This window comes from Ciconia boyciana, chromosome 3 (genome assembly GCF_034638445.1).
Source record: "Ciconia boyciana chromosome 3, ASM3463844v1, whole genome shotgun sequence".
Classification (NCBI taxonomy): Eukaryota; Metazoa; Chordata; class Aves; order Ciconiiformes; family Ciconiidae; genus Ciconia; species Ciconia boyciana.
Genome location: NC_132936.1, coordinates 51003754 through 51031544, shown reverse-complemented (window position 1 = coordinate 51031544; position 27791 = coordinate 51003754). Strand labels below are relative to the sequence as shown.

The following is a 27791-nucleotide window of genomic DNA, read 5'->3' as shown; positions in this document are numbered from 1 at the left end:
GCAGCCCTTCACCCAGTGCAAGGGCTAAGGGTGAAGAAAAAGGGGAGATATACCCTGTGGGCATCAGAGCCCCTTCCCCAGGAGCCGACCTCCCTCACCCAGGACCCCTCGCTCCGCCACCGCTACCCCCCACCCTACCGCCGCAGCCGTCAGGCGAGCAAGCCGGGTGGGAGGGGGAAGGGAGCGCCTTGCCGCCCTCGCTTTACGGCCCGGCGTGTTTTGCGGCGCCCAAGATGGCTGCCCCCAGGGCACAATGAGCCCGCTCCGGCCGCCGCCGCCCTGCCGTGGGGGACGCGGGCAGGCAGCGCGGCCGCCGCGGGGTCCCGCCGCCCGGGGCTGAGCCGGCCGCTGACGGCGGCGTGCGGGGGGGGTCCTCCGGCCGCAGAGAGCGGGGAGGGGGACTCGTCCGCGGCCGCTTGGTCTGCGGGGCCCCGCCGGGGCGCGTAACGGGAGAGAGGAGCCGGCGGCCTCCCCGGGGCGGCGGGAGGGGATGTGGGGCGCCTTGCTGCGGCGCGGGGGCCGCTGCGCCGGCGGCCTCCGGGCTCTGGCGTCGGGCGGCCCACCCTGGAGCCAGGTGGTGTCGGAGGCCGAGAAGATCGTGGGGTACCCGACGTCCTTCATGAGCCTGCGGTGCCTGCTGAGCGACGAGCTCAGCAACATCGCCATGCAGGTCCGCAAGCTGGTGGGCACCAAGCACCCGCTGCTCGACACCGCCCGGTAAGCACCCGGCCCGCCGGGGGGACGCTGCCGGCTGGGGGGTCCGGGGTGCTGGGGCCTCGGCCCCGGCCTTGGCGGTGGAAGCGGCCGGCAGCCCTCGGGAGGCTTGTCAAAACTCGCGGGAAGCGTTGGGCTTCGTTAGTTGCCAGGAGTTGAGGCTCGGGTCGGTGGCGGGGGCCGGCGTCGCTTCCCGGGCCTCGGGCGGGGGGGCGCGTTGGCCGTGGCAGGCGCGGTGCCCGAGGGTGGCCGTGGAGGTGACAGAACTGGCGTGTCCCGAGGGGAACCCGGCCTTGAGGTTTTGCGTGGGCGGTTAGCTCTCCGCGCCAGGATCTTCATTTCCTTGCCGCAACAGGTTTTCCCTTGGGTTACCCTCTGCCGTTCAGAAGTTGCTTGGTTGTAATGCCACGTGCAATGAATGAGTTTCCCCATGCAATGCGCAGAAAAATCCCTTGATAATGGAAGAGCTATGGCTATCTCACTAACAGTTACGTATTTTTAATATTAAGGAGGAAAAACCTTAATATTGCGAGGAAACCAGTGGAAAAAATGGAGGAAGTAATCAACTTGAAAGCTCAAAATGACACTGCTCTGAACTGTGTATTTCATTACTAAGAGCTTGAGAAAACATTGTCTGTTTTGGAATGTCCAGCTGGGATCTGTGAGTTTTTGTATATTGCTGGGATTTTTAGGGTTGCTAAGCTGATTATCCGCTCTTTCATTTTTAAGGCAAACTGATGGAAGACTTGTATTCCTGCCAATAAGCAAAAGTTGGGATTGTTGGGCAGTGTATTCTTTGACTGTAAATCAAGAACTGATTGGCAGTGGTTTTTTTAAACAATTAAATCCCAGAGGCTTAACAAAATTTAAAAACAAAAGTGCAATTTTCTAAGGACATTGGGTTGTGGGTTTGGATTTTTGGGCGGGGGGGAGAGGTTGGGTGGTTTTTGTTTGATAGAACTATGTTTGCTATAACTGCAAATATAGCGATGTTAATAGAACCCAAGTCTAATATGCACAGTATTTTTGAACAGGTGTAAAACAAAAATTAGCATTTGTTCAAATGTTCTGCTTCTAAAGAAGAAAAATTGTAGCTGTGGAGTGGACCTTGGCAACTCCAAAATTATGGTGTAATGATATAAAAACAAGATTCGTTTTTCAAGCTCTGTCTCTAAATCTGGTTATCTTGAGTGAACAAAAGGGGACAAATGTAACTTTTTTTAAAGAATCGTTATTTTGGGGGAGGGAGATTTAGATATTGGCTTTAAGTAGACTTTTCTGGAAGAAACAAATCAACTTGTTAATAAAAATGGAAAATACCTGACTTTAGAAAATGCTGGTGGAGGGGATTTTGTCAAATTGTTTATAAATGCAGGTTGCAATATTATGATAAGCTTAGCAAAGATTTCTGGTTTTCTTTTTTAAGAGGAGGGACAAGAAGAAAATGTTTTTCTGCCTTTGGATCCAACTTTAAGGTCAGTTGATGGAATGCAGGGAATAGGAGACTGACGTGCAGTGTGTTTGGGCTCTTAAGCTTCCACTACAGTCATAGAAGTATCATAGAGACCCACAGTGCTAAAGTGGGACTTCAGTGTGAGCTTTAGAGAGTCTGTTCAATGTGTAATAGTTGCTGGTTTATTTGTGAATTAAGTTTAAATACAGTATTTTGAGGCATGGTCAGAGGTTTCATGGTGGAGCTGTGATGTGTGTGTGTGGGGGGATTGTTGTTTTAAGTGGGCTGCTTTGGGCTTAATTCTGTAAGCCTGTGGCTTGTGGAACACCAGTAGGAATATAATCATGCACAGGGTCAGCAGGATTGAATCCGTTCATTTTTTAAATTCATATATGTTTCAGAGAACACTACTAACCTGATGTGTCTTGCTGGAAACAAAAGTCTATATTTACTCGCATAAAATCTGAAACCGTGTGCCCTTATTTTGGATGTTCTTCTTTGGCTTCACTGGTATTTCCAAAGACTTCCTTGCAGATGCATTTCCAATGGCCTTGGCCTTTGTATTATAAGAAGAGTTAATTTCCTGCTGACAAGTTTTAGTACACCTGTAGTAATGCACAAATTGTACCCTACCTTGTTTTATGGTATGATTTTGCAATAAGGTGAATTTTGACCTTGTCCTTTCTTAGTAATCTTAATAATCTATTTCTGAAATTTGAATGTTGTGTGTTTGACTGTAAATGTGATTGATTTTAGTTATGGGTCTGAGATCTATGCTCTGACTTACTATAGCTGTTTAGGAAACATGTCTTGATTTTTCAATACTAGATATATGTTTTAAATCTCTGGCTCATTACCCATGCTTATAAAGTAACATAGGTTTCCTGTTGTGTGTTCAGGCAAATGTTTTAAAGCATGGGTATCTCAGATATGTTCTTTGGTGATTTCTTGAAAAACTTAAATGATTGATACGTTCTGCAACTCTAACCTTTCAGACTGTGAGTGCATAAATACTGTATACGTCTATTAAGTACTTCAACACTCAAAGAGATTTTTCTATTTGTGGGAACATCTGAAAAATCTGTGCAGTAAAATTGATTAATTGCACGTGCTGTTTCTCAAGTTTCTACTAATTTATTTTTGAGGTTATAAGTGGTGACAATCAAATTATGATTGCTTGCTGCCATCTCTAAGCGATATTAATTTTCTTTAACCTTCTTTGACTGGTGGCGTTTTGTCATCACTGTTTTTGTGTCTACCTTCCCTTCCTGTCTAAATGCTTTGCTAGCCTTTGGAGTCTTCCTTAGACCATTCAGGATTTCTTAAGCATTGGTAGAAAACCCTCTGCCTTATCTGCGCAGAATAGGTTCTGAGCTGAGACAGCATAAGACATAATTGCCACCACATTGAAAGCCTTTAGCGTAACAGGAGTACTGATCAGCATTTTTAACCTTTTGCCGAGCTTTGGGTCACCAGGCTGTTGCAACACATAGCCTGTGCTGAGAGCCTTAAAGAAGGCAGCTTAAAGATAACTGTCCATGTGAGACAGGACATGTGGAGGAACAGCTGTTGGGGCAGTAAACGTTGCTCTGATGATCCCATCCATTTCTTCCTCTCGTTTGGATGTGGCGGTGGCAGCTCCTGGGTGTAAGTGCCTGCCATGAATCAGGACTGCAGCAGGTGTTCTTCTGGGATGATGTGCAACCCTGATACCTCCTACCAAGCCTGTGCCTGGCCAGCAGCTTTAAATCTGTGAGCTATTGCTGACTCTGCTCTTGGGAGAGCAGAGACGGGTAACTGAGCCCTACAACAAGGGATTTGGGAGGTCTGTAATCTGTGTGGTAAAGTAGCGTTTACCTTTTTTTTTTTTTTTTAATTTTTAAGTTTTTGGCTTCTTGAAAGTCAGCCACATCAAGTGAACAACCTCAGTACTAGCTTTGCCAGATTTGTTAGAAAGAGCACGAAATGTGAGGGAAAGGTTACATTTCATTTTAGAAAGGCTAATGTTTAGTGGTTAACAGATCATTGGAAGTTGGGGTATCTGGATTATATTCACAGCTGTGCTTTTGGCTCTCTGACTAGGGCAAGTCACTTAATTTTTCATACTTGCTTTTACTTATCTGTAAAATGAATAATATAGCATCTGTTTTCTAGAGGTGTTACAATTCATTCATTGCAGCCTGTATCGATCACTGTGATCTTTGAGTGGAAAATGGTGCATAAGCAATATTAATAAACAATACTTTAAACAAATGCTGTCATTAAAATATTCACCTCTAATGGATACTCTGGAAACAAAATTGCCATCTGACTACTGCTGGATCTTTCTATTTGTAGTCCTGTGAGTCACTGTATGGTTCTTCAGAGCTTTCAGTCTTTTTTTCCCTATAATGAAGTGTTTTCAGCAGCTACTCAAAACTAACATTTAAATTTTTTTGCTCTTCAGGCTTTGTTGAACTAAATGAAAATTTTTCCAATTCATGAACGCATGACCTCCTTTTCAGTTGGGAAGCAAACAAATCTCCAGTATTCTCTTTCCCCCTCCTTTCTAGGCTAGCATACATCCTTCTTAATATAGGAAAGAATCTGTAATTGGCACAGCGATCTACTTTTCTCAAATACATAGTATGAATAACGTTTTCTTGATTATTTAATCTCCCTTGAGAAGGGTATAGCTTGCTGCAGATTGTAAACAGTAAATGTTATGGCCAATGCATCACTTTTATAATATCACTAAATGAAATGGAACACTTCATACACGTAAAATTATTATGGGATACCATTTAGCCCTAGCCATTCCGACATTAGCATGTGGGAGAAATGATTATATTTTAGTTCTGTCAGAATTGTTTGTTGGTGATAAATGCTTAAGTAGACTTAGTTACAGTTTTCCTGGATTATTACAGAAATAAAAAGCCTCGACAGACCAGGTTTTGTTCTGTTGCAGCCCTCTCCATGTAGATCTCTACCCATTTTAAGCACCGAACATAAAATGCAATCCCGAGTAGCTTCAAGATTACATGCTTTTCGGTTAAAATATCTGATAACGTTTGCTTCCTGATAGTTCTGTTTCTCTGTCAGCTTGAAATGGCTTAGTTCAGTAACATGTATCTTGTAGCTTCAGATGCAGTTGCCCTCCTATGCGGGTGACTGATTTCAGCGTAGACCTAGGGATTTGTTCCGCCCTGGTGTTGATGGAATTATGGCCAATTTATATTTTGTTTTAACAGAATGGTGACTTTAAAACTATCCTTTTAATAATTGTAGGTGCTGTGATTGACTAAGAGTAGCTTTTTAGCCACTTGTTTCAAATGTTTGGGGGGGCGGGGGGGGCTAGAAAAATGAAAGTGTCTGCTTACTTGGCAGTGGCTAATGAGGTAACTTTCTCTGAACACAGCCAGCAGCTGGATACTCAGTGACAAGCAGAGGGGCTGGTCAACTTACGGCTTCTAAAACTTACTACAATCTTTTAAGTTTTACTGAATTGCTCAATCTGTAATGGACCTTGGGGGCATAAAGTCCCTCTCCTGCTGTTGCTGGATCAGAAGTTAAAGCACGTTTGTGTTCATTGAATTTTATTATCTTTTTCAGTCTGCTGTAACACTTTGCAAAAAAAATATTTTTGTGGTAGAGAGATGTGATTTTTATAATTGTGGTCAGAATGCCTGTGAAGTTAGCTATGAGGTAGCAGTTGTGTCATTTCCTGTGTTTGCCGCAGAGATCTCTTGGACTTCCTGGAAGCACTGGCCACCAAAGCTAGCATGCAGGGCACCTCTGCAGAAAGTCTCAGTAGTGGTCAGAAACGCAGAAATGTTTTTGCTGCTTGATATATTTGATACTATTTGCAAAATTACTGAAATACTGGTGGTTATGGGAAGTTTGCCTTTGTCCGGGAAAACATTTCCCAAAGAATTCTGTATAGCTGATGGAAACAGAGGTGCTCTCAGGAGAGCTCCTGAAGCACTGGAGTTAAATTCGTGCTTTGACTCAACCCATCAAGAAACTTCTCACTTCCAAGAAAGGCTGGTCTCTCTTGGCTAAGTTAGGTTTTGTGAATATCTTTCAGTCTGTTTTGATAGACTTCAGTAGTGACTTCAAAAACCTTGTCATGTTACATGTCTTATAAATGTTGGTACTCCCTAGGGCTTTCTGTTACCATACTCACCATCAAGTAAACCACTCTTAGACACCAAAAATCAGTTTGTTGTGCATTTTGGCTGAATGAACTCATGAAGAGTGGAAAAGTTGACTTTGGCAGGTAAAAAGACAGGGAGGAAATTAAACTGTTGTAGGTTCATATATGGACTGAAACTTCCTTCTGTATCTGATTCCTTCCATGTTCTTCCTTGTACCTGTGGCCTTCACTATGGTTTTCAGTGAGCCACCGCTTAATATCGTCTTGTACAGTTAAGGGGAAGAGAGAATCCATTTTTGTAGGTCGCACTCATCCATTATGCTGTAGTAAGGTGGAATGGGATGAACAGATGTATGCTGTTTGTTCTTTTTCCTAAATTTTTTTTTGTTTCTCTTCCTCTGTAAGTTTCACCAGTGTATGGTTTTTATTAGTTTTCTCCGCCAGCAGCATTACATTCATACACATAAATGCTCGTATCCATCAGTTATTACTGCTCTTTTGAAGAGCTGTCAGTAGACTCCAGAAGATGAGAGGTGCATCAGAATTTGTACGCTTGGTCCTGAGGTTCACGGTTCACTTCTAAGGGACCTTAACTTTCCTTTTTTTTTTTTTTTTGTAAAACATTACATTTTTGTTGGGTTTGGCAGTGAGAATCTCATTCTTAAAGGTAAAGCATATTAGCCAGTTGTGTGTGTGTGTATATATATATTTATTCTCAAAGATTCATTCCTTTTTCTTTTCCTTTTTTTTTTTTTACTGTATTAGTAAACCATAGCTCAAGAAGTAAAAGCAGTCATCATCATGATCATGGGTTTACTACAAATGTTGGGAGAGGCCGAACTGATAAATAAACAGCTAGTTTTCAGCTGTAGTGGTGCTGAGTTCTTGTCTTGTCATTCACTGATAGTATTTGTGTGGAAGATTTTATGCAAAAGATGTTTAATTGTATGTTACAATACCCAGTTTTGCTGAATATTTTGCCACCATAAGCAAAGTAGGATCAAGTAGCAAATCTGCAGTATGGATGTGCAAAAGCTAGGCTGCAAATTAAATTCTCTTGCATTTGAATAGTTGTTTTTTGCAATGATTCTCATTTAAATATCTTTGTTGAATCCAGGTTTCTGTGCTTATGAGGAATGTATTATTTCAGCTTGTAGGGTGGTCTTAGTAAATGAAGTGTATTCAGTAGGTGATGATGCTGTTTGGGATTTTCTGAGAAAATTATTTACAATGAAAACTAATATGCTGTCCTGATATTGATAATTTCTAGTATGTTTTATAGGTAATATGAGTCTGAAGGTTTCATCAGAATTTCATGTACAACTCATTCTGATTAAATGAAAAACCTTGGGATTTCTTAAGCTTGGGTTTCAAGCGTGTGAAAAAGAAACTGAATGTATAATGAACAGATCCAAGTGCCAGTCAGTCTTGAAAGGATGTAGTATATCACACCTAGAGCAAACTTGGTTTTACTTTAGGCACACAGCAGCCTAAGCATCTTTTGAAAATAAAGGTAATTTTTAAAATTCACATCTGTTCTTTTCTGCTTTCAAGTACAATTGATTCGTAATGTATGTGAATATTGAATACCAAGTTTAATGTACCAGTGAACAACTGTTACGTCAATATTTGCTCTACACAGGAAAAGAGTACTGAATAAGTGGAAATAGTTGCAAAATAATTCTTTCTGTAATCCAGAAGAGGGTTACCAAATATGCCTTTATATAAAGCACAAATGAGAACTGATGTCGTGGAGTAATCGAAATTCATCTTTGAGTCACTGGAAACGGTTTTCACTCCGTGAATCTTCTATTTGGCTATGATAAGTTAACTTCCTTGCCTTACAAGAATAAGGGAGAAAGTACTTTTCCTAGGGCTTTTACTCTTTCTGAGGTCTATATTTTGTAGCTTGCAAAAAGTGTTCTCCCCTGCTCGGGGTGTTTCCCCCCTCTGCCACCTTTTTCATTGATGCTGCCTCCCAGTTGACTTTCTTCTTGCTTTGGAGGCCCTGGCAGTGGCAGGAGATCCTTTTAACAATGAGCATTTTCAGAACTCCTCCAAAAAACATGGGTAACAGGGTATCCTCTACAGCACTTTGTAAATCTATTCAGGAAAATCCAAGGTTCACAAAGGACAAACCTAAGCTCTGGAGTTAGGTGTTTCCACACTTAGGCTATTGCTTTCTCCTAGGGGTGGCAGACCATTGTCGTAAATTATTAATCTTTCCTTTACCCCACATCTGAGTGTCTTAGTTTCCCTCAGGGTAGGCAGACTGTCTGCAGTGCTTGCCCTAAAGGAACTACTGCTAGAGACAAACCTGACAGACTATAAAGGAACACCATGAATTTAAAAATCAGATCTATTACAAAAATTAAGTTTAAAATCTGTAGCAGCTGCTTTGCTGTCCTTGAATTGTCCCTGCCAATTCTCTGGCATTGACAATCACTTTAGCTTAATTTTTTTTCTTCTCTCTTGCTGTGTGGAAGATTCATTTAAGGAAAGAAAAACTGATCATATAGGAAAAACTAGTGAGACTCATTATACATGAGCTTTTATCAAACACGTGCTGTAAAATAGCTAGATTTTACTTATAATGATAGGGCTTAGAATGGGCTTAGAAATTTGCCTCAATACCTGACTTAACTGAGAAACTCTAGGACCTGTTCAGCCTGCTGGAGGTTCTTCAGGTGAGCCACAGTCATCTTTTCTTCAATCCTCAGCTGTTCCTAAAGAAGCATCAGGGGCTCCAGTTTTTGCATTCATCTTTCTCATTTCTTTTCCACTTAAATTACAAGTGATGGTTGTTCCCATTTTGTTTTCTTGTTCCTCCAGTTCCTTTCTTCAAAATAGCACTAGTTGGTTCTCTGTGGCTGCTCTTCCATCTTGGGGAAAAACAAAGGCAAGCCTACAGGTAATCATCTGTTTCTTAATAGAATAAAAGTGCATAGTAAACATAGAGTTCTTTTTGTTCCCCTTTTCTCCTTTCCAGCCAGGGAAAGAAGTCATACCTAGGAACTACTGATTCAGATTTATTTTTCTAGTTAAAAAAACACAAACAAGCAATCCCCCTAGCCTCCACCCCCAGTTTGTTTCAAAGAGTACTTCCTTTAGGAGGAGCTTTCTTCAAGATCAAGTAGAAATTATTTTTTATTATTTGTTACTTAAACAGTCTTATAAACATTAATTGATTGGCTTGATAGCTGCCACTAAGTATGCTCAAAATTAATTCCTTTTATAGAATTTGAACTCTTAAAAAAAAAAAAAATTCACCCCAACAACTTCCGTTATTTTTTTTCCTAGATCTTCACACTCATGGTGCAAACTTGCTGGGATGACAGCTATCTTTATCGTAACTGTTCAGCACACCCCACAAAATAATCGTAATCAAAGGGTTAATACATCTATATGCTGTCACTGGTCCTTGAAATAGCGTACATATTGCACCTTTAAAAAAACCCCCAAAACAACAAAAAAGAAAAATTCTGTATTTCAGTCACAAAGTAGGTCTGGGTCTGTAACAGGATGTGCTTGTGTAGACCCATCCTGCAAATGCGTAGTCCTGATTAAGGCAATATGAGGGTAATGGTCCGTGCCAACATGCTTTGTGTCTGGCTGTCATCTGAGTGATCAGCCAGTAGCAGAAGCACCATAATTAGTTGATTTGGTAAGACTGCTTTTAATCAAACTTAACAGAAAGTTCAAGTTGTTAAGAGCTAAATGGAATACTTGTTAGGTCAAATACACAAGGCAAAGCTTTGTGATCACAAGTGGAAAATCATCTCTTTTGCACATTTGAAAAATGATTGTGCTAGCATATATATTTGTTAGTGATTTTTTTTTTCCAAAGATGCATTGTGTTCATGTTAAATTAGTGTTGAACTTTGAGACTGAATATGACAGAGCCACCGTGTTTTCGTAGTATGAAAATTCATATATTTTCATAGGCTAGAAAATGAAGGTTCCTATGATATATCAGTGCAGCCTGTGTGCATGTTTGTTATACAGGGGAAAGTTTTTATCCCAGTAACCTTCCTGTCTCTGATTCTCAACTGCTTTTAATTTAACATGGTTTGTGAAGATGAAGGTATACTATGTGTGTATTTTTAAAGGATTTCAGTGATGCTAATGCTACATTATGAGGTTCATATTTGGATCATTCTTTTAGAAGTCGACTTCTGAATGTGAATCTGTCTAGTATGACATATTTCAGTAATTAAAAATTAATCTACAGGGAAAAACATGTCTTCCCCAAACCTGTGTTGCCTTGTGGAGGTGAAGCTGAAGTGTAAAGGGCTGAGAGATCAATTCATCATCTGTTCTTGATCCCCAGTTGTTAAAGCCAGAAATACTGGGGAGGGTGTATACTCCATGTTTTATTGTCCACAGCAAGAATTTGTCACTTTCTGATTATTTGTAAGTTTAGATAGTATGGGACTCATTGACAGGCTCTGCAAGAAATCAGATGTCATCTATCAAGAGGAGTAATAATGCAAAAAGACCGTTTTCAGAAATAAGGCTCAGAAGTCTTGAGGAAGCTGGAAGTACAGAGACCTTTAGGGTAATTGTGGGGGAAGCCCTTCTTCCAATACACGTTTATTCAAGGAATGGAAGCCATTAAAGGAGTTTCTACTATTAGAATTTACAGTAAATTTTATGTGCCTTTTGACCATAATATAACTTCATAAGACTGAAACAAATAGCCTTGCCAGTTGGAAAGTAGGAAATGAATCCATGTAATGATGGTAATGTGTTGTAGCAACCGAGTCTTAAAATAGCCAAATTCCAAAATAATGTTACAAAAATGACATCAGAGGAAAAAAGAGTATTATGTGTTATGTTATAGCAACAAAAACATAGGCTTGTTTTTTGTTTGTGAATCACTTGGGATCATATTGCTGTCTGTGGATTTTGGGGGGGCCAGGGGAGGAAGTTTATGGCCGAACACATAGAGTGTGTTCGGGTGGTGGAGTGAATATATCTTTTTGGCCATCCTTGTTCCTGTGACATTTGGAAAGAGCTGAAGTTTTGTGAGGTTTTCCTGTTTTGAATTTTTTTTTCCCCAATAAAATACTAACTGAATGTTCACCTTCTCATTTGCTTTTCTACTTTTAAGTCTTTAGGATTTCCCTTGAATCTTTTGGGTCTTTTACCAGAGCTTGTCAGAGAACGATTAAGCTTTAGTAGCAGAACATTATGAATGAAACTTCAAGAGGTTGGTTGTTTGTTTTGGTTTTTTGTTGTTTTTTTTTTTTTTTTGTTTAATTAACATGAGCATAGCATTATTGGCGGATGCCAGCCTGCAGCATGAAGTTTCAGCACATCCCAGAGCAAAGGTGAGATTCGCAGTGGGTGTACGTGCATCCCTCCGCTACCTGGTGTGCGCACTGGGCTCCGAGCCGGGAGGAGCTACCTGGGTGTTGAAGTAGGCTCGCTCTTTACATCTTCGTACCCGAGTGCCAGCTGAGACTATGGAGATCTGTTGTAAGGAATTAGCTTGCGACCACAGTGCATGTCTAATAACCGTGAATATAAACGGCTGGCAGCATAGCTCTGTGTTGGATTCAAAGCGTGGACCCAGAAATGGGTTATATCTTGCTGTACTTGCACAGATGTTATGCTTTATAAGATTAGTGTGTGCGGTTAGCTCCTCTGAATATGTTTTCATTTTAGGGCTTTGATTTCTAATTTTGACAGGCCTCATCCTCAGTCCACAGCATTCTTTCAGATATACCATCTTCCTAATAGTTAATTTATCAAAAAACCCTTTTTCAGATAACTGCTAAGAATTAAACATCCATTGCAACCAGAAATTGAGGTGTCTTCACAACTAGAATCATTCCTCCCTCCTCCTCTCTTCTGTTGTAATTGCCAGGTGACTTACTCGCTAGAAATATCAAGTCTGGATTAATATATTGTCCCTGGGTGGTACCACTGCTTCAGATTACCTTGGTGTGCATGTAGGTATTAAATATTGAAAGCTGTTTTCATGTTCTCATGTGGTGAAGCTCTGTGTAAACAAGTCTTATTTACTGAGCAGTTTGGGAAGCATGTACACACCCGTATGCCTTAGGAAATCTGCCATTTAAGCCTTTGTCCTGATTTTCTCTGGCTATGATGAATGGAGTGGTAGGCAAGGAACCATAATAGTGAGTGTTACTGAGAGGAAGAAGCATTGTCCTGAGAATGTGAAGAAAATCTATTTAAGCTCATGAATAACTTAAATGCTTACCAACTACTGTCACTAGACCTCATGAAACATTTTTCAGTCTGTTTTTCAAAGGAATTTGAAAGCAAAAGTCTCTGATGTTGTATTAAATAGTATCTTTATGCTTAAAAAATTTGTACCCCATGTGTTAAATCTGGAGACAAACAAATACAAGCCTTCTTATTAATATAATTATTAGGAAAGCAAGAAAATACATTGAAGAAGGTTGAAGACTTATTAATACTTTAAATCTACATGGAATGAATGTTGCCATGCTATAGAATGTAGTGCAAACATATGAAACCTGTGAATGGTGTTGCTAATTACTGAGAGAGTGTAGTTGTACACTTCACACTTAAAAACCCAACCAACCAAAAAAAACCCTACTTCGGGAAGTGAAGATGTGCAAGTTTTTTTTGTTTTTTACCTCCAAACATGTATTGTTAAAGACAGCAGATGCTCAAACCTTATATATGTTTAACCCTTGCCTTATGAGTAATTTGGAGATGTTTTTACACTTCTGTATCAAGAATGGGAAATCCTTTCCTCCCTTGCTGAGTACTAAATAAACCTTTCAGAGCTGGTCTAGCTCTAGAAGGAGAGTTAGAAGAAGAAAGAGAGCTAGCTCTCTTTTAGCTCTAAATTCCCTATTTATTATTTTTATGAATTCACAAGCCATTGAATATTTATTTATTTGTACTACTGAGACACAAAAGGCAGAAACCTGCAGGCTGGTTAAGGCAAAAGAAAGTGTAACTGTGGGTAGCCTATTGTGTTTCCATACCTGATGTAATTTTATTTCAAAATGGAATTTTGCGTTAGATTACCTCAAAAATGTCATCATTTGTTGATGCAAGTAATTTTAAATTCTTCCCTTCCCTGTGCATGATGAATTATTCTTTCATGAGAGATCTAGATTATTTTAATTAATTACTTGGGGGTTTAAATCTTTAAATTTTAAATTAAGTTACAGGTGAGTTAAGCTCTTCCCTGAGGAGCTTTTACTATGTTAGCAGTGGAGAAGGATAATATTTGCTGCATAATTCTCTAATGGGCTGTTGTATGCTGCTCCATTGAACAAGGCTGCTGTTTTGCTTTTGATTTCTGGTCTGTGTCCAGCATTTCAGGGAACAACTTGGACAATTAGAAGATATCACCAGAAACATATTTTCCTGTCAGCTATGGAAGAGAAAGATTAAGACCCATTGAAATATATTGCTTTGGGAAGTCATTGAGGACCACAGAAATTTAATGTAAAACTAAATGAGGCACTGATAACTGCATACATTAAATTTTTGTAGACAATGGGCAAAATAGAGACAGGTTTATTGGTGTTAATTTCATATTCTGATTTCAGTAGGTATTCCCCTTGCTTAAACTATTTCTCATGTATATATAGTTATATACAATCATAAAAAGGTAACTTTATCAGTTGCTTATGGGCTGTGGGGATTGAACCAGTGCTTATTTTCCTGTTCTCGAGTATGATTACTTGTTGAAAGTGTGATAAATTTAGGTCATATTTGGCATGCATTTAAACTGACCCTGAGACTGATTTATGGAAAAGAGGGAATAACAAACCTAAATGGTGTGTTTTCCCTTGTGTGGCTATTGTAGCCAAGCTGCACTTTATTTTGTAGTGTCTTAAGTTATGATAAAAGATACATTCATAAAGTAAAGTAGGGTAAAGAGTTCAGTCATTAATTTATTTTTTTTTTAAGTTAGCTTTCATCATTGTGCCTTTAATTGTGTTAATTACTTCAAAGAATTTTCTTGGGGGCTAGTTGAAGAGCAGAATCAAAGGGGAGGGGAAATTGCCTCAAGCAAAGACTTTTTTGTGAGAATGTTCTTACAGTAACTTATGGGAGAGACATCACTAAAACAGCCACTTTTTAAAACTCCTCCTCTTCATGCTTTTTTAAATCTTAATATTTTTGGTTTTCTAATAATCTCCCAGAATACCATATTTCAGCGCCTGCAGACAATGGTAGAGAGTGAAGTGTTAGTCCTCTAATTAAAATTTTCTCATATATTTTCATTTTTGGTATCTGTTGAGGACAGGATACTAAGTTAGATTAATTTAGTTGTTGAATTTGGTGTCCTTTCTGGGCTACTTTTTTTTTCCTCTCCTTTTCTCCCCCCTGCCGCCAACGTTCAGTGGTTGGGGTGCTAGCCTCTCACGTAAGAGGTGCAGATTGAGTTCTTCATTCTGTCTGTGTGACTGTCAGCAAGTCTTTTTTTTTTTTTTTTTATGGGCAAATATTGACGACTTCATGTGCGCAGCACCGTTTAGGGATGTGTGCTCAGAGCCCTGGCAGAAGCATACTGATAGATCTCCCAGTCTACGAACCTTACATTAGCTCCTTATTTTCCTGAGCTAACCTGGTTATCCCTACATGCAGGACTCCCAAAAAGGCAGTATAGGCAGCGGCAGTCTGAAGAAGACACCCCTGGATTCCTTGAGGTCAGAACACGTGTGTACATTCTGCTTCCCACTCCGTTGTGCTGTGGAGATCCCCCTAAGGAGGGTAAGAAAGGTGCCGTAGCCTGAAGTAACTGCTTGCCAGGGTGCAAGAGCTACAATATTAGAAAAGTTTGTGAAAAATTTAAATGTGGGTAATTGCATTTTGTAAAGTTGGGTATCCTAGGAGGCAAGTGGTTGGAACTCAGCCACGAAGTTTTGCAATTGATATACTTCAGTTTTGTTGGGGGTTTTTTGTTTGTTTGTTTGGCTTTTTTTTTTTTTTTTTTAGATTTTTGCCATCAGCTATTGTGAAGTCCTCCATTCAAACATTACTTTCAGTTAACTTGGAAAATGCTTAATCTTTTTTTTTTTTAACTACAAATGGTGTAAGATTGCTTTGGTTGTTACAAATTCAATATAACTAAGTTATTAATATTGAAATACAGTAACAGTTTGGGATGTCAAATAGCGACAACATTATTTACCGAAAATGTTGACATTCATGATGCCAAGTAAATGGGGACTTTTTATTGGCATCCTGTGATACTAAAAAAAAAAAAGCCTTCATTTATTTCATATGTAAAGAAAGTTACATCCAACCTGATTTATTTATTTTTTGCTTCATGTACAAGTAGTCCTAACACATTTTTAGATCGAGGCAGAAAGTAATCTCCAGGTAACAATATTCTGTGCTATTTTAAGGATGTATGCCCTACTGATGGTTTTTAAAGTGCAAAATAATGATGACATACCATGCAGAGGTCTTGCTTGCCTGAGGCGAATGGTCTGACTGCACTAGATGCAGACTTCTGTTTGCTGATGAAAGTGTTGAAAAGGAGCTGGGTTTCACTGTTTTGTGGTTGGTTTTTTGTGTTGTGGGTATTTTTAAAGTGACATTTATCTCTTTTAATTTGCTATTAATTATACTGCATTCAACTAACAGCTGAAATATTTTACACAGAATAAGAAAATAAGTGTAAGGGCTTCTGGGAAGGAAGTTTGGAGCTCAATTTTGGCAAAAGTAAGGTTCAGTTGATTGCTTGATAATGGCAAGAATGCCGGGCAGTTTGGACGAAGTGTGCCAAGCCAGAGGCAAGGTAGCTTTTCAAGCATAGGATAAGGGTCCTGACAGTTTTCCTAGCAAGTGGGGAATAGGAGTGTTACCACTAAATTATTAGAGAAACAGCTAATGAGAGAGGAAGGAGTCAAGAAGGCTAAGAAACCCATGGATTTCAAGAAGGAAAAGTAAGAGGAGTACATTACAGAAGTCAGATTAAAGAGGAGTCAGGTGGAGTGTGTGTGCGCTAAGGGCTGATCATGGTGAGGTTGTTAGAGATACGTATGAAACGATTCCAGTTTGTGTCTAGAGCGTTCCAGTGGTTTCAAGAGGTTTTCAGCTGTGTAGTGCTTTTAAAAGCTAAGCACCATGTATGTTCTTTTCATCACTTTAAATTGAAAACAACAGAAAGATGTAGTTCAGCGGACTAGTAGCTCCCCTTATGGACAGCAGTTCATGAACTTTATTTGTCTTGCAGTGCATGTCTGTATTGTGCATACACGGTCTGACAGCCTTTTTTCAGCATCAGTGTATACCTGTCAAGTAAAATTGGAACTACTTAGCATTTTTCATGCTAATCTTCAGAGAACATATGATACATAGAGGAATGCAACGTGACTTTTTTTTAATTGAAGAGGTATGTGAATAATATACTAGAAGAACTATAGGGAAGGAGAACCTTTACTAATTAAAACTTCAGTGTAACAGAAGTGATGGTGGTGTCTGAGCATGCAAATGACAAAGCATTAGCTTATTGCAAATGTATTTGGACACAGGAGTAGGAAGTGCTTTCCTATTCTGTTGGGACTTACAAATATTTAGTGTAATAGCTTTCTATTTTGTAGTGAAGTAACTTCAATTTTAGTTTCATAATTTGCTGAGGGATTTAATAGTTCATCTGAAATCTTGTATTGACTCTTGTAACAACTCTTGCAATTTGAATCTCTGGAATAGAGGTATTACAACTCTGTGAAGCTTTTCCTTTGGCAAGGGAGGTTCTTGGGTATAGTGGGCCCTGAGAAGTTTTACTCCTGTTGCCTTAGTCATTGCATTCTTGCTTCTCAATCTTTTGAACCAGAAGAGCTCTATGGAGGGGAAAAAAAAATCTGTAGCAAAATGGGAGAGAGCAAGAAAATCCCTAAGAAATGTGAATCTCCTTTTGCTGGAGGACAATTGAAAGCTGTACTGCAATTGAGGACTATTGTGGAAAATGAGGTTTGTATCAGACTCTACTGTGTCAGAAATTATAAACCCGTATAGTCACCATATAGTTCGGAAATAAATCAAACCAATTTTTTTTCTTCTTTTCCTAATTTAGTATCAAGAACATTTGTTCTGTATAGGATAATTACATAAGATACATTTGTTATTGCCATATTATTGTTATTTGAGTTTTAATTGCCTCTTTTGGGCAAGAAAACTTTTTAAGGTGGAAGGAAAAAAATCTTTGCACCTACATGAAAATGACTAGTACTTCTGTGAACTTTTAAATACTTGAGTTTTTAATGATTCAGGGAAAACTTCTTGCAGTTAAACAGTTTTATAAACTGAAAATCATCTTTCTGGATCCATTGAATAGTTTAGTTCTGAAAGCATGCAAGAAATCTTTTTGTTTTCGTTGGCTGCTAAGTGCTGCAGTAGGATAGTTTTAACAAGTGGCTTAAGGCTCATTGTGTTGAGTGGAAGAAGCAGAATTGGCCAGAGAGGTCGCGGGTTGTGGTTTCGCAAGCAGCTGAGTTGGTCTCATAGCTATTGCTGCTGGAAGGGAGAGATCATGCTCTTCTCTTCCCTGCTCTTGCCTGTGCAGGTCTACCCCTCCCGTGCATAGGCTACGGTGTTGGTGTGGCCTTTCTGTGAACTACTGTAATTTGTTCATCCAGGAAAAGAGGAAAAACAGGTGTTTTCTTTATTTGGGATTTGTTTTCTGTTGGACTGATGTGATTCACTGATGGAGGTGGTTTAATGTGTACTCTCTTTCAATGCATGATATTTAGGTTCCTTAGCGAGGCTGCTTTGTTGTGGAGAAGTTACTGCTTCCCTTTCTGTGTCGGCAGTCTGTAAGGACACTCTTGCCCCAGTGTCTGACGTAGCAGCTGAGCTTCTAAACTCTGTGGCACCTCGTGTGGTTCCTCCTATTTCTCTGGCATTTCTCCTTTAGCTGAAATGAGAATTGTTAAAGCTTTTTTCAGTTTCTCTCCTTGATTCTAAAATATGGATGAATGGCCTTGCATATTGTAGTTGTCCTTCTTTGCTGTTGCTGTTACTGGTTCACTTATTGGTTTCATTTATTAATGCAGTTCTACAAACAGGCAACAAAGAGCAGTATTAAGCCATGAATTCAGGCATGTGTCTAGATTTTCTCTGTTTACCCCTTCACTTCAGGATTGAGTTAGTAGGGGGGCACAACTGTTGGCATTCCTTGTACGTGTCTGGCAGGAGCGATCCTTCTCTATTTCATGATAATTTCATCTTAATACAAGAGCTCAGTGTAGGAAAGGATGTGTTTGTATTTCATAAGCTGTCTAGCCTTGTGAGGTGAATAGGTGTCAAATATGCCTTGAATATTTTAACAACTGGTTTTGTCTCACCCATAAAAAGAGAAGATTACAGATCTATTTTCCTCTTAAGGTTGGCCAAGGTCATGCCCAGTCACCTCTATATGTTTTCTGAAGTTTAAGTTGCCTTAGGAACTAATTGCATTTCAATGCTATTTTTTAAATACCTTGTCTGAAGAATCTCAGATAAGTTGAGATGAGAATGGCTACCCTCCCAGACAGGGTAAGTGGGATGCTTAAAATCTTCCAGCTGTTTGTCAGATACTTAACTCTCTGCTCTGAAACTGCTGTACCATCTGTCTAGCTAAAAAAGGTGCACTGAGCAAGAAGAAAAGCATCTTTCCAATTCAGATGAGTCTACTGCATCCTGTGAGATAATCAAGTCACAGATGATTACGGGAACAGTGAATTTTAAATTTTATAGAAATAGCTTCATAAAAGACGTGAAAGATGAAGTTTGAATGAATTCAGCTTCTGGGTATCTCAAAGAAGCAACATCATACCCTCCTAAGTTTAAAGTCACATTTTTGTCTGCTATGTGAATTTATTTGTTATTCAGCCTTGCATGTAGGTAATAAGTTTCGTTTCCTTTGTAAAATGTGCATTGTATTTAAATTAATATTAGCCATCCATTATTTTATATTATCTATTACAGATGCCTTATATTTGATAAATAATTTTTTTTTTCTGAAATTTCTGGAGAGATCTGAAAGCTGCGGCAGGAGGACAGGGTAAATTTTATAGATTTGAAATAACAAAGTTGCTTAAAAGATGAGTTCTATAGTACAATTCGATGAACGTGAAATGGAGGAAGTGTAAAAGGCCTCCGACAAGAAAAATATGAAAGAAATTTCTTAGCCACTAGTGCCATCTGCAGCATTACCACTGGAACAGGCAGGGAAAGTAGGGGAGCAGAAATTTGGGTGGCAGTTTGCAGTGTCTGATAAGAAAGCAAGAAAGTGTCACCTCCAACAAAACCTGATGAAACACGACTTCTTTGTCGTGCTGAGTTTCATAACAATGTATATGTCAATTTGTTTTCAGTTTGTGAGTGGCATTAGGTTTGTTGGGTAGGGAATACACCGCGTCATGAGGTTTCTCCACACATTTTGTTTTCTGCTTCAACAATAGCAGGTGGCTTAACCAAACTTTCTTTCTTTAGATGTCTTGAAAGAAATAGAAATTATTTAAAATCATACTTCCACTATGAGCCATTTTTGGGATGTCTGGCCCCTTGGCTCTGCTTCCTTTTTGAAACCTGTCTCCTCAGAGAGGAGTAATGGACCTTAAGTATTTTCCTAATATTCCTTCCATTGGCATGCATGTTAACGTGCATTTCAGAAATAATGATGTAAATCTGCAGCTCCACTGCTAGGTCTGTTTTTTGTAGTATTAGAAAAGAATTATTTTCTCCACAGGCCAGTAGGGAAGCTGAATGTAGATGCATGTGCTAGCAGTAGGCAAATGATATATACATGAAAGGATATAAATAATAACCAAGAAGAATCAAAGCTGGGGTTTTGGGAGAGAGGGAGTGTAAGCTGAAACCAAATGCGGGTAAGATGGAGGTGATAATGGTGATAGTATCGGGAAAATTGTTAAGCCCTATGAAGCTGCCATTGGGTAAGAGTACATACCCGCTGTTTGGCATGTGGCTTCAGCAAGACGTCTGGGAGAGTTCCCATCTGCTCTGCGAGAGCTTAGCATTCACAAAGAATGTTTTCTCTTGCCTCTCGCTGAGGGGAAACTCTCCCTTGTCAGAAGCTGACCTGACCTCAATTACTTACGTATTCATCACTTTCCTCCTGACTATTGTAATGGGATACTCCTGGGCACGAAGCCTACGGTTCCTCAGAAGCTCCAGCTGGTTTAGGGTCTTGTTGTGTGTCATCTCAGCAGCGCTGGCTGCCGCAAGTCGAATCTGACTTTCCTCTCTAGGTTGACTTTCTGCAGAACAGCAAGTTAAGGTATTGGTCCTTAATTTTTAGGGTACTTGTTGGTTGGGGTTCAGGATGCGTAAAAAGCTGCAGGAAGTTGCAAGGGGAAGGCTGTGGCTGCGTGCTGTGCTTTCTGGCATACTGGAGCCCTTCGGGGTGAAAATTGTATGTGGCAGAAAGTTCTCCAGGACTGGTCTGTCACCAGAGAAGTAGACCCCTCTGGGACTAAGGATCTCTTCAGCCTGCATTGGGCAGTTTTCTGATAGGTGTCTGTCGTATGCAGAAAGTTAACCGTGTAGATTTTTGGAGTATTTTGGACTTGGGACAGTTTACATGTCCATCAGGAGTTAATTTTTACTATGTCAATGTCTGTATCTGAGCTTGTTGCTGTGGACAGCCTTTATAATGAGCATAGGGAAATTAATGCTTCAGAAGGCACAATCTGTGGCATCCTGCACTATGTTACTAAAGTAAGTTTGATGGATGTCTTTGAGGAGCTATGCAGGAGGGAGGTGAATGATGCATGCTGACAGTGTTTCAGGTCTACAGGCATCACAACTTCAGCTAAAACTGTGTGAATCTCTAAAATTCAGTAGTCACTCTATTTGAAGGAGTCCTTGGATCAGTGTAGGGAAGTGGATATGGGAGGGAAAGATTTCAAAGTGAGATCAGAGGTCCATTGAGGACTTTGTTGCTGCAGAAGCGGAGATCAGACATACGATGGTAAGTCAGGCATACAGGGTTGGTCCTGGTAGTTTTGTCTTGTGAAATCCTGAACCAAGAGAGATTCTCTTAATCCCAGGAGAGCAGATTTTTTTCCCCAGATACATGCACTGCCACAGAAGGGACACCAAGACTTGCACAACAGAAGCTGGGTTAGTAAAGCAACTTCAGTACTGAAAGACTATCTTTACTTGTGAGGCTGTTCTGATGATCTTCTGAAAGCAAAAAAGAAGCACTCTGGCAGGACCAAGGATAGGAAGAGGCAAAGGCCTTTACTTTGTAAGGACTTTCTTTGTAAGTAAGCTTTTGCTTGTTTAAAAAAAGAAAAAAGCTGTAGTAGAACTATGTGTGCATGTGACTGAAAGACTATGCCTCTCTGGCCTGATTAACCTAGCATTATGATTCAGAATTGTAAGAAGTTTGCAATTTCTGAATCAGTTCTTTGCTTGGACCAGACCAAAACTAAGGTTCTGAAGGGAATTATTGCTCCTGCAAGCCAATAGAGGAAAGAAAACAAATACAAAAACTTAGCTATATTGTAAATGCACAGTCTTTGTCAAGATGCACATTAAACAAGTAGACTCCTGGCCTTGAGTTCTTCTAGGAATGCTATGCCTTTTTATTCCGTCCTTTTTTGATGAAAAAAAAAAAAATACGGAAGTGAACTTCTGATGTAGATCAGACATTATCGAAAAGCAAGGGTGTGTAGAAATGGTGCTGATGCTAAATGAACAAATTATGGGAAGGTTGCCATTGGGCACTTACTCATTCTGCACATTTGAAAAGCAAGTGTCTGCTCATACAAGAGCATCTGGAATGAGATGTTTCCATACAGAAGCATCAGTCCATTTCTTGTGACAGTAGTATTTTAATCTGCGGGATAGTGCTGGCTTTTATTGTCATTCGTGTCCTGTTTATTTTGATTCCATCTTGGTTTAGAATATTACTGGTCTTTAGAAAGCATGCAGGGATAAAGAAAAGTCTTAAACAGGAGGTTGTAGTATGTGACATCAGTTCTGCTTCATTAAAAAAAAATGTCCATTCAAATCTTTTAAAAGTCTAACAGAAATCAGTATTTGTTTACTGTTGCTTAGGAAGAGCTAAGTAGGAATCATAAACAGTTTGAGATCAGTGGAGCAGTTTGCGCAGAGCAGAAGATGTTTCATTGTTTAAAGGTGGATGCTAAACAGTGTCGTGTACTGTTCTTTAGCTGAACGTATATGTATATAAGCTCTCTCTCAATAATTGATTTCCAAGGGCCTGTGGAGAAGAGAATAATTCCATTAGGCAAGTTCTTGTAATAAGAACGTATGTACTTTTGGCCCAAGTTCTCCTCTAATTTGAGTGATTTTCTTCAAAAAGAATTTGCCTATGAATGCACGCGCAACGAAAGAAGGTTAGCATTAGCGTGAAAGAGTAAAAGCAGATGCCAGAGTTGATCCTCGATTAGAAGAGCTTTCCTCTCGATTTTAAGTGACATGATTAGTCCTTCACAATGACACGGTGGGGAAGGTTTTCAGTGCAGCCTGCAAGAGTGCAACAATGAGTTCCTGTTCACAATGGGAACGGCGTAGTTAAATCCTCACGTGTCCTGCTGAATGTCTGTCACATCATGTCAGTTAAGATATGAACCCACTGGGCAAACCAAAGAGCAAAACTTAAAACACTTCTCAGGAGAGTATTTTTACAGCTATTGGAAACTTTTATATTAGCAGGGCACCAAATTTATGTTAAGGTATTTGTGTGAATGTTTTTCTTTCTATGTCCCTTTATGTGTGAGAACTTCAGAGGGTTGCTGTAGAAGTTATTAGGACCAATAATTAGTTTTGTAAGTTAGCTATACATATATAGTCATGACTTGTTCTGTGCTGTGCTTGGATTGCAATGAATAAAGTGACATTTAAAAAAATCCATACAGTAGGGTGCTTGTGTCCTTGCAGCTTAAGTAGTCAACATTTTGATATTTCTATTCAAAAGCAAGAGCGTAGAGGGACATAGAAGATTTTACTCTTTAACCCTCCTAAGATAATTTGACAAAAAACAGTTATTCTTCCTTTCATGGCACTGAAAGAGCCTGCCTGGACTGTGAAAACTTTGGGTTCAGGGTTTTGGTTTCATGTCCTAGCTTCTTTGAGGCTTTTCTCCCCTCTTTGTTTTTTCATGTTGAAGAAAGAACTAACTAGCTGATGCGTTTTTTCCTTTCCTTTTTAAATTTTTTTAATTTTTTTTTATTTTATTTTAACCCGATTCATGGCCGCAGGAGTCCTGCTGGTAGTGAAAGTCCTGAAACTGAATTTGTTTTTCTAGTACAGGGCCACTCTCCTGACACAAAGCTTTGACTGAGCTAAAGAGAGAAGCACCAGCCGATAAAAGTGGAAGATTGCTCTGTGGCCAGGAGTCAAGAAAAGCCCTGGAGCCAGAGGGAACAGGGAGCTATCCCTGTATGGATTCCCTGTTAAAATGTAAATTAAGGCACTCCCATTTCCTCTTACTTTCTCTAGAGCCCTCCAAGAAACCCTGCACCTTGGAACTGTGGCCTGATGGGATGGTGTTTTGCTGCCTTTTTGAGAAAACAGATAACTTCCAGCTGAAGTCAAGTGCCTTATGAAGAGGAGGAATCGATTCTGTTAGGACACCTTTTAATCTGTCTCATCACCTTCCCCCCCCTTTTCTTCAGTTCATCTTCCCTTCTTTCTGCAGCACCTTCCACTGTTCAACAGTTGCATATTGTTCAAAAGGTTTGTGCAACAGCTTTCCAAAAGGAAAAAGTGAAGAGCTCTGATCGGGAGCAGAGGAGGGATTCCTGGTTGTGGACTACTGTGCTTGAAAACTCCAAAGACATCTATGGATCCGTATAGATTGAAACACTTATAAAATGGGCATTTGGATCTAGTAGAGTTGAAGAATGCTTTTATGGGAAAATTTCTGTTCTCTAAGTAACTGGATCTTTCCAAGCTTTCATGAAATTAATTTGAATGTTCATTTTGGTGCAGGTTGTAGGAATATCTCACTTTAAATGGTAATCTACACTTACAAAAATTGAGTCATTTTTGTATCCCATTTAACAGCAAAAAAATTTAAATCCTACATGAGAAGAGGTGGGTAAATGTTAAACACAGACCCACAGTGGCCCTTATAGTGAAAATTCTGTAAATCCCTTCCATGATTTTATCATGTATTTAGCTGCACAATAGTGTCTTTTTTCATGGGACCACAAAAGCAAAACCAGGTGCTAAATTTTCAGGATCTGTCTTTTGTATTGCTAGTGGTAGCATACTGTAACTGTGTAACACTATCTCAACATGTGTGATTGAGTCTTAAAAACAGAATTATTTCTAATGGGTGTGCAGTCAGGTTACTGCTCATAAGATGAGCTGTGAACACTGAATAATGTGCATTCACCTAGCCCAAAGCAAATGCAAAATAATGCAATGTAGCTTGACCTTTTCTCATTGCAGGTTAACCTGAGTCTAATTATCTTGGATTTGCCTCAGGCTAAGAGTGGACGAGAATCACAGCTTGGCAGAGTAGTAACTTCTTAACTCTTAATAACTTGCTTTTGTGTTTACATCCTGTGCTACTAAGGAGGAGGCAAAGAATTGGGGGTAGAAGAAAGGAGGACAAACCAAAAGTGTTTGTAGCAGCAGTGGTAATAGCCAGCTAGAAATCTTAACTGAAGTTCAGTCCCTGTCTACTAGGTGTTGTGCTATAGAGTATTCAGTAACTTACAGTCCAAACAGTTTTAGGACCAATCCCAAAAATGAAAAGGAATCAGTAGCTTTATATCTGCAGCACTGTTATTGTTTCTTTTTTTTTCTCTCCCCTTTTTGCATTGTGAGAAAATGAAGCTGAATTGTAAATGTGCAGTGTCGAAACTTATACAAGTGTCTAAAGTGAAGTTTTAAGTTTTAATTTTGTTTGGCTTTGTGATAATGGGGGAACTACATCTGAAGTATCACAAGTTTAAACTTACATAATTTTTATTAACAATTATGAAAGTAGTTTAATTTCATAAGTCTATTTTCTTCACTGACTCCAAATGAGGCCACTAAAGTGGGGAAAGCCAATTGTCTCCTATGCTCTAGGTTTAAAGTTAAAACTGGATATTTTTTTTCTTCCAAAGAGATGCTTGTTTTTCTGTATTTTGTCTAATTATGCCCTGTAAATTCATAATTTTGGTACTTTGCTCTGAAACCTAGATAGGGTTAGCAAAATAAGCTCTCAGTCCTGTGCTGAGGTAGCTGTTACGGCAGTGCACTATCAGAACTTTCCCTTTCAAAATGCCAGTAGGAGCTTTTTTCTTTTCTTGAATGCTAAGTGATTTCCTTCCTGTTTGTTCTGCAGTGAGATCTTGGTCATTGCAGCTTGAGATAGCTTATGCTATCAAGTCATTTCCAGAAGTTCATGAAAATTTTTGAAAGTCCTATTTGTGCCAGTATAGCTGAAAAACAGGAATTTCACTACCTCATCACAATTAATGTGTAAGGTCATGAAACTGAGAAATGTACGACTACATTCTAAATTTGCAAAGTGCCATATAGCTCAGCATGAAATTCTGTTTCACAGGTTATCAAAAAAATTCACTGTGTAAAGCTTAAAACCCCACACTTAACCATCACTAGCTTAACTAAGATATTTGTATGTGCCAGGTATTCTCAATGTGTTTATGCCTTTATTTTGAGTGTGGTTCAAAATTTCCAACATTTCAGTCTACTTTTTGTAGCTAGGAATAAATATACCAAATAAGCAGCTTCCAAAGGGGAATGGATTTATGCCATAGCTTTTCATGTAGCTATAGCAAAATGAGAAGTGAGGTAGGGAAGTCTTGACTGATGAATTGGACTTCAGAACTACGTTAGCAAGTTTGCTATGAATTATTTGCAAATGCTGTGTATCTCTGGACATATGAGACTTTTCATAACATGATATGGACGATTTAATGCTACACTTGCCATGTGTGCAGCAGCTCCAGCATCCCTGGGGAATTGTTGAAAAGATTCAGAAAAACATTCTAGCTTTATTTTGAAGAAACAGTAGTCTTTTCTTCTTGTTAAGATTATGGCCAGCATCCATGTTATCCTGTTTCTTGACTTTGCTTTGAAAAAATAGTTTTGGTCTGGAAAATTACCAGTTTAACCCTGAAGAAAAACGTTTCTGTAAGACTGAAGGGAAAAGGGTGAAGTCTGAATTACGGTACACTTGCAGTTTTGTTGCATTTTTTCCTTTTAACTCAAAAACCAGCCTTCTGTTTTCATCTGAAACAGCTTTACTTGAAAGTATTTTCAACATCTCCTCAGACTTATGTAAGGTCTATAGCTGAAGAAAAAACGGTATAAGCCCATTCATTGATACTTTAATAAATTTGAGACAAATTCTGCTCATCCTTTTTGACATCAGGAAAAAAATCTGTTGTACTTCATAACTGACATAGCAATGTACAGTACATCTAGTAATACACAATATTTTGCCGTTGACCTAGGAGACAGAAGGATCAGCCTATTGATCGCTTAAATGAAAAACTAACTTATTCACAACCCCCACTCCCTATGTAAAACTAACACACTAGACCACGTGCATGTTTTGCTGGTGGTGGATTTTTGGTGGTTTTTTTAATAGGAACCTACCTAGCAATAGTGCTTTTTATATGCACAGAATTGACTGGCACAACTATAGCATAAGAAGCTATTCTGGAATAGGGCGTAGACTCTCTTACAGAATAGAAGTGGCTTTATTCTAGAATAATTGTGGCCCTCTCTGAACAGTGCAATTATTTAAAATTGCTTTCTTAAGTGGTGTTTGCCTATAGTTGCTGACGTGAGTAGTTTAAAGACCTGTAGTGGTGGTCTCCAGGCAGCATGTTGTGAACAACGTCTTGCTTATGTGATTCTTTGTAGCTCTGGGAAAGAAAAAGTCAAAACTGATGCTGCCACTGCTATATTGACATGGAGAGCAAGTTAACTGTGATAACACTTTGTAGGCCAGCTTGCTGAACACTTTCCCTGGGTCAGCAAATGTTTTGTATCATTGCTCTCTAGCTATTGCTGATAAACTTCATCCTTCAATTTGCTATGTTTTCTTGTAAGAGAGAAAACAGTTGTCATCTTTTCAGTTGATGCCTGGTGATGCTCAGGATGTGGTATGTAGTTCCCTACACCTAACTTAATTTATCCTTTCTGCATATGTTCGAGTATAAGAAGCCTTGATGAATGGTGGATGGTGGAGTCTGTGAATGGGGTTCAGGCCTCTTGAGGAGGAAAGCCAGTGTACAGCAGCTGTGCCCTCTGGTAATGGGTGTTTTGGTCTCCCCCTGAAAGAAATCATTTGCCTGACTGCTCGAACAGTGCAGTAGATCACCTCATCCCACATGTCACCAGTAGTGCTTAAGGACACACTTAACTGCTGCCCAGTCTCTAAAATTTTAATTATTTTGCACAGAAATGGGATTGCTGATCACTGACCTGCAGTAGCATGTAACATTAGTCAGCATCCTTGAATATTTGTAACCCTTGGGTTTAGATGAGGACACATTTCTAGAGGCACTCAAAATG

General features: G+C 39.4%; 1 protein-coding gene across 2 annotated transcripts in view; it reads left to right on the top strand.

Annotated features, from left to right (window-relative positions):
- Window positions 1-209: 209 nt before the first annotated feature.
- The window catches only part of PDSS2 (decaprenyl diphosphate synthase subunit 2), a 124940-nt gene continuing 97358 nt past the window's right edge, over window positions 210-27791 (top strand). Inside the window, exon 1 of one of the 2 annotated variants that reach the window (XM_072855605.1) lies at window positions 210-717. In XM_072855605.1, coding sequence (XP_072711706.1) covers window positions 491-717 — 227 coding nt within the window. In that variant the 5' untranslated portion in view covers window positions 210-490. The remainder of the gene's footprint in view (window positions 718-27791) is intronic. The other variant, XM_072855604.1, reaches the window with a different exon arrangement.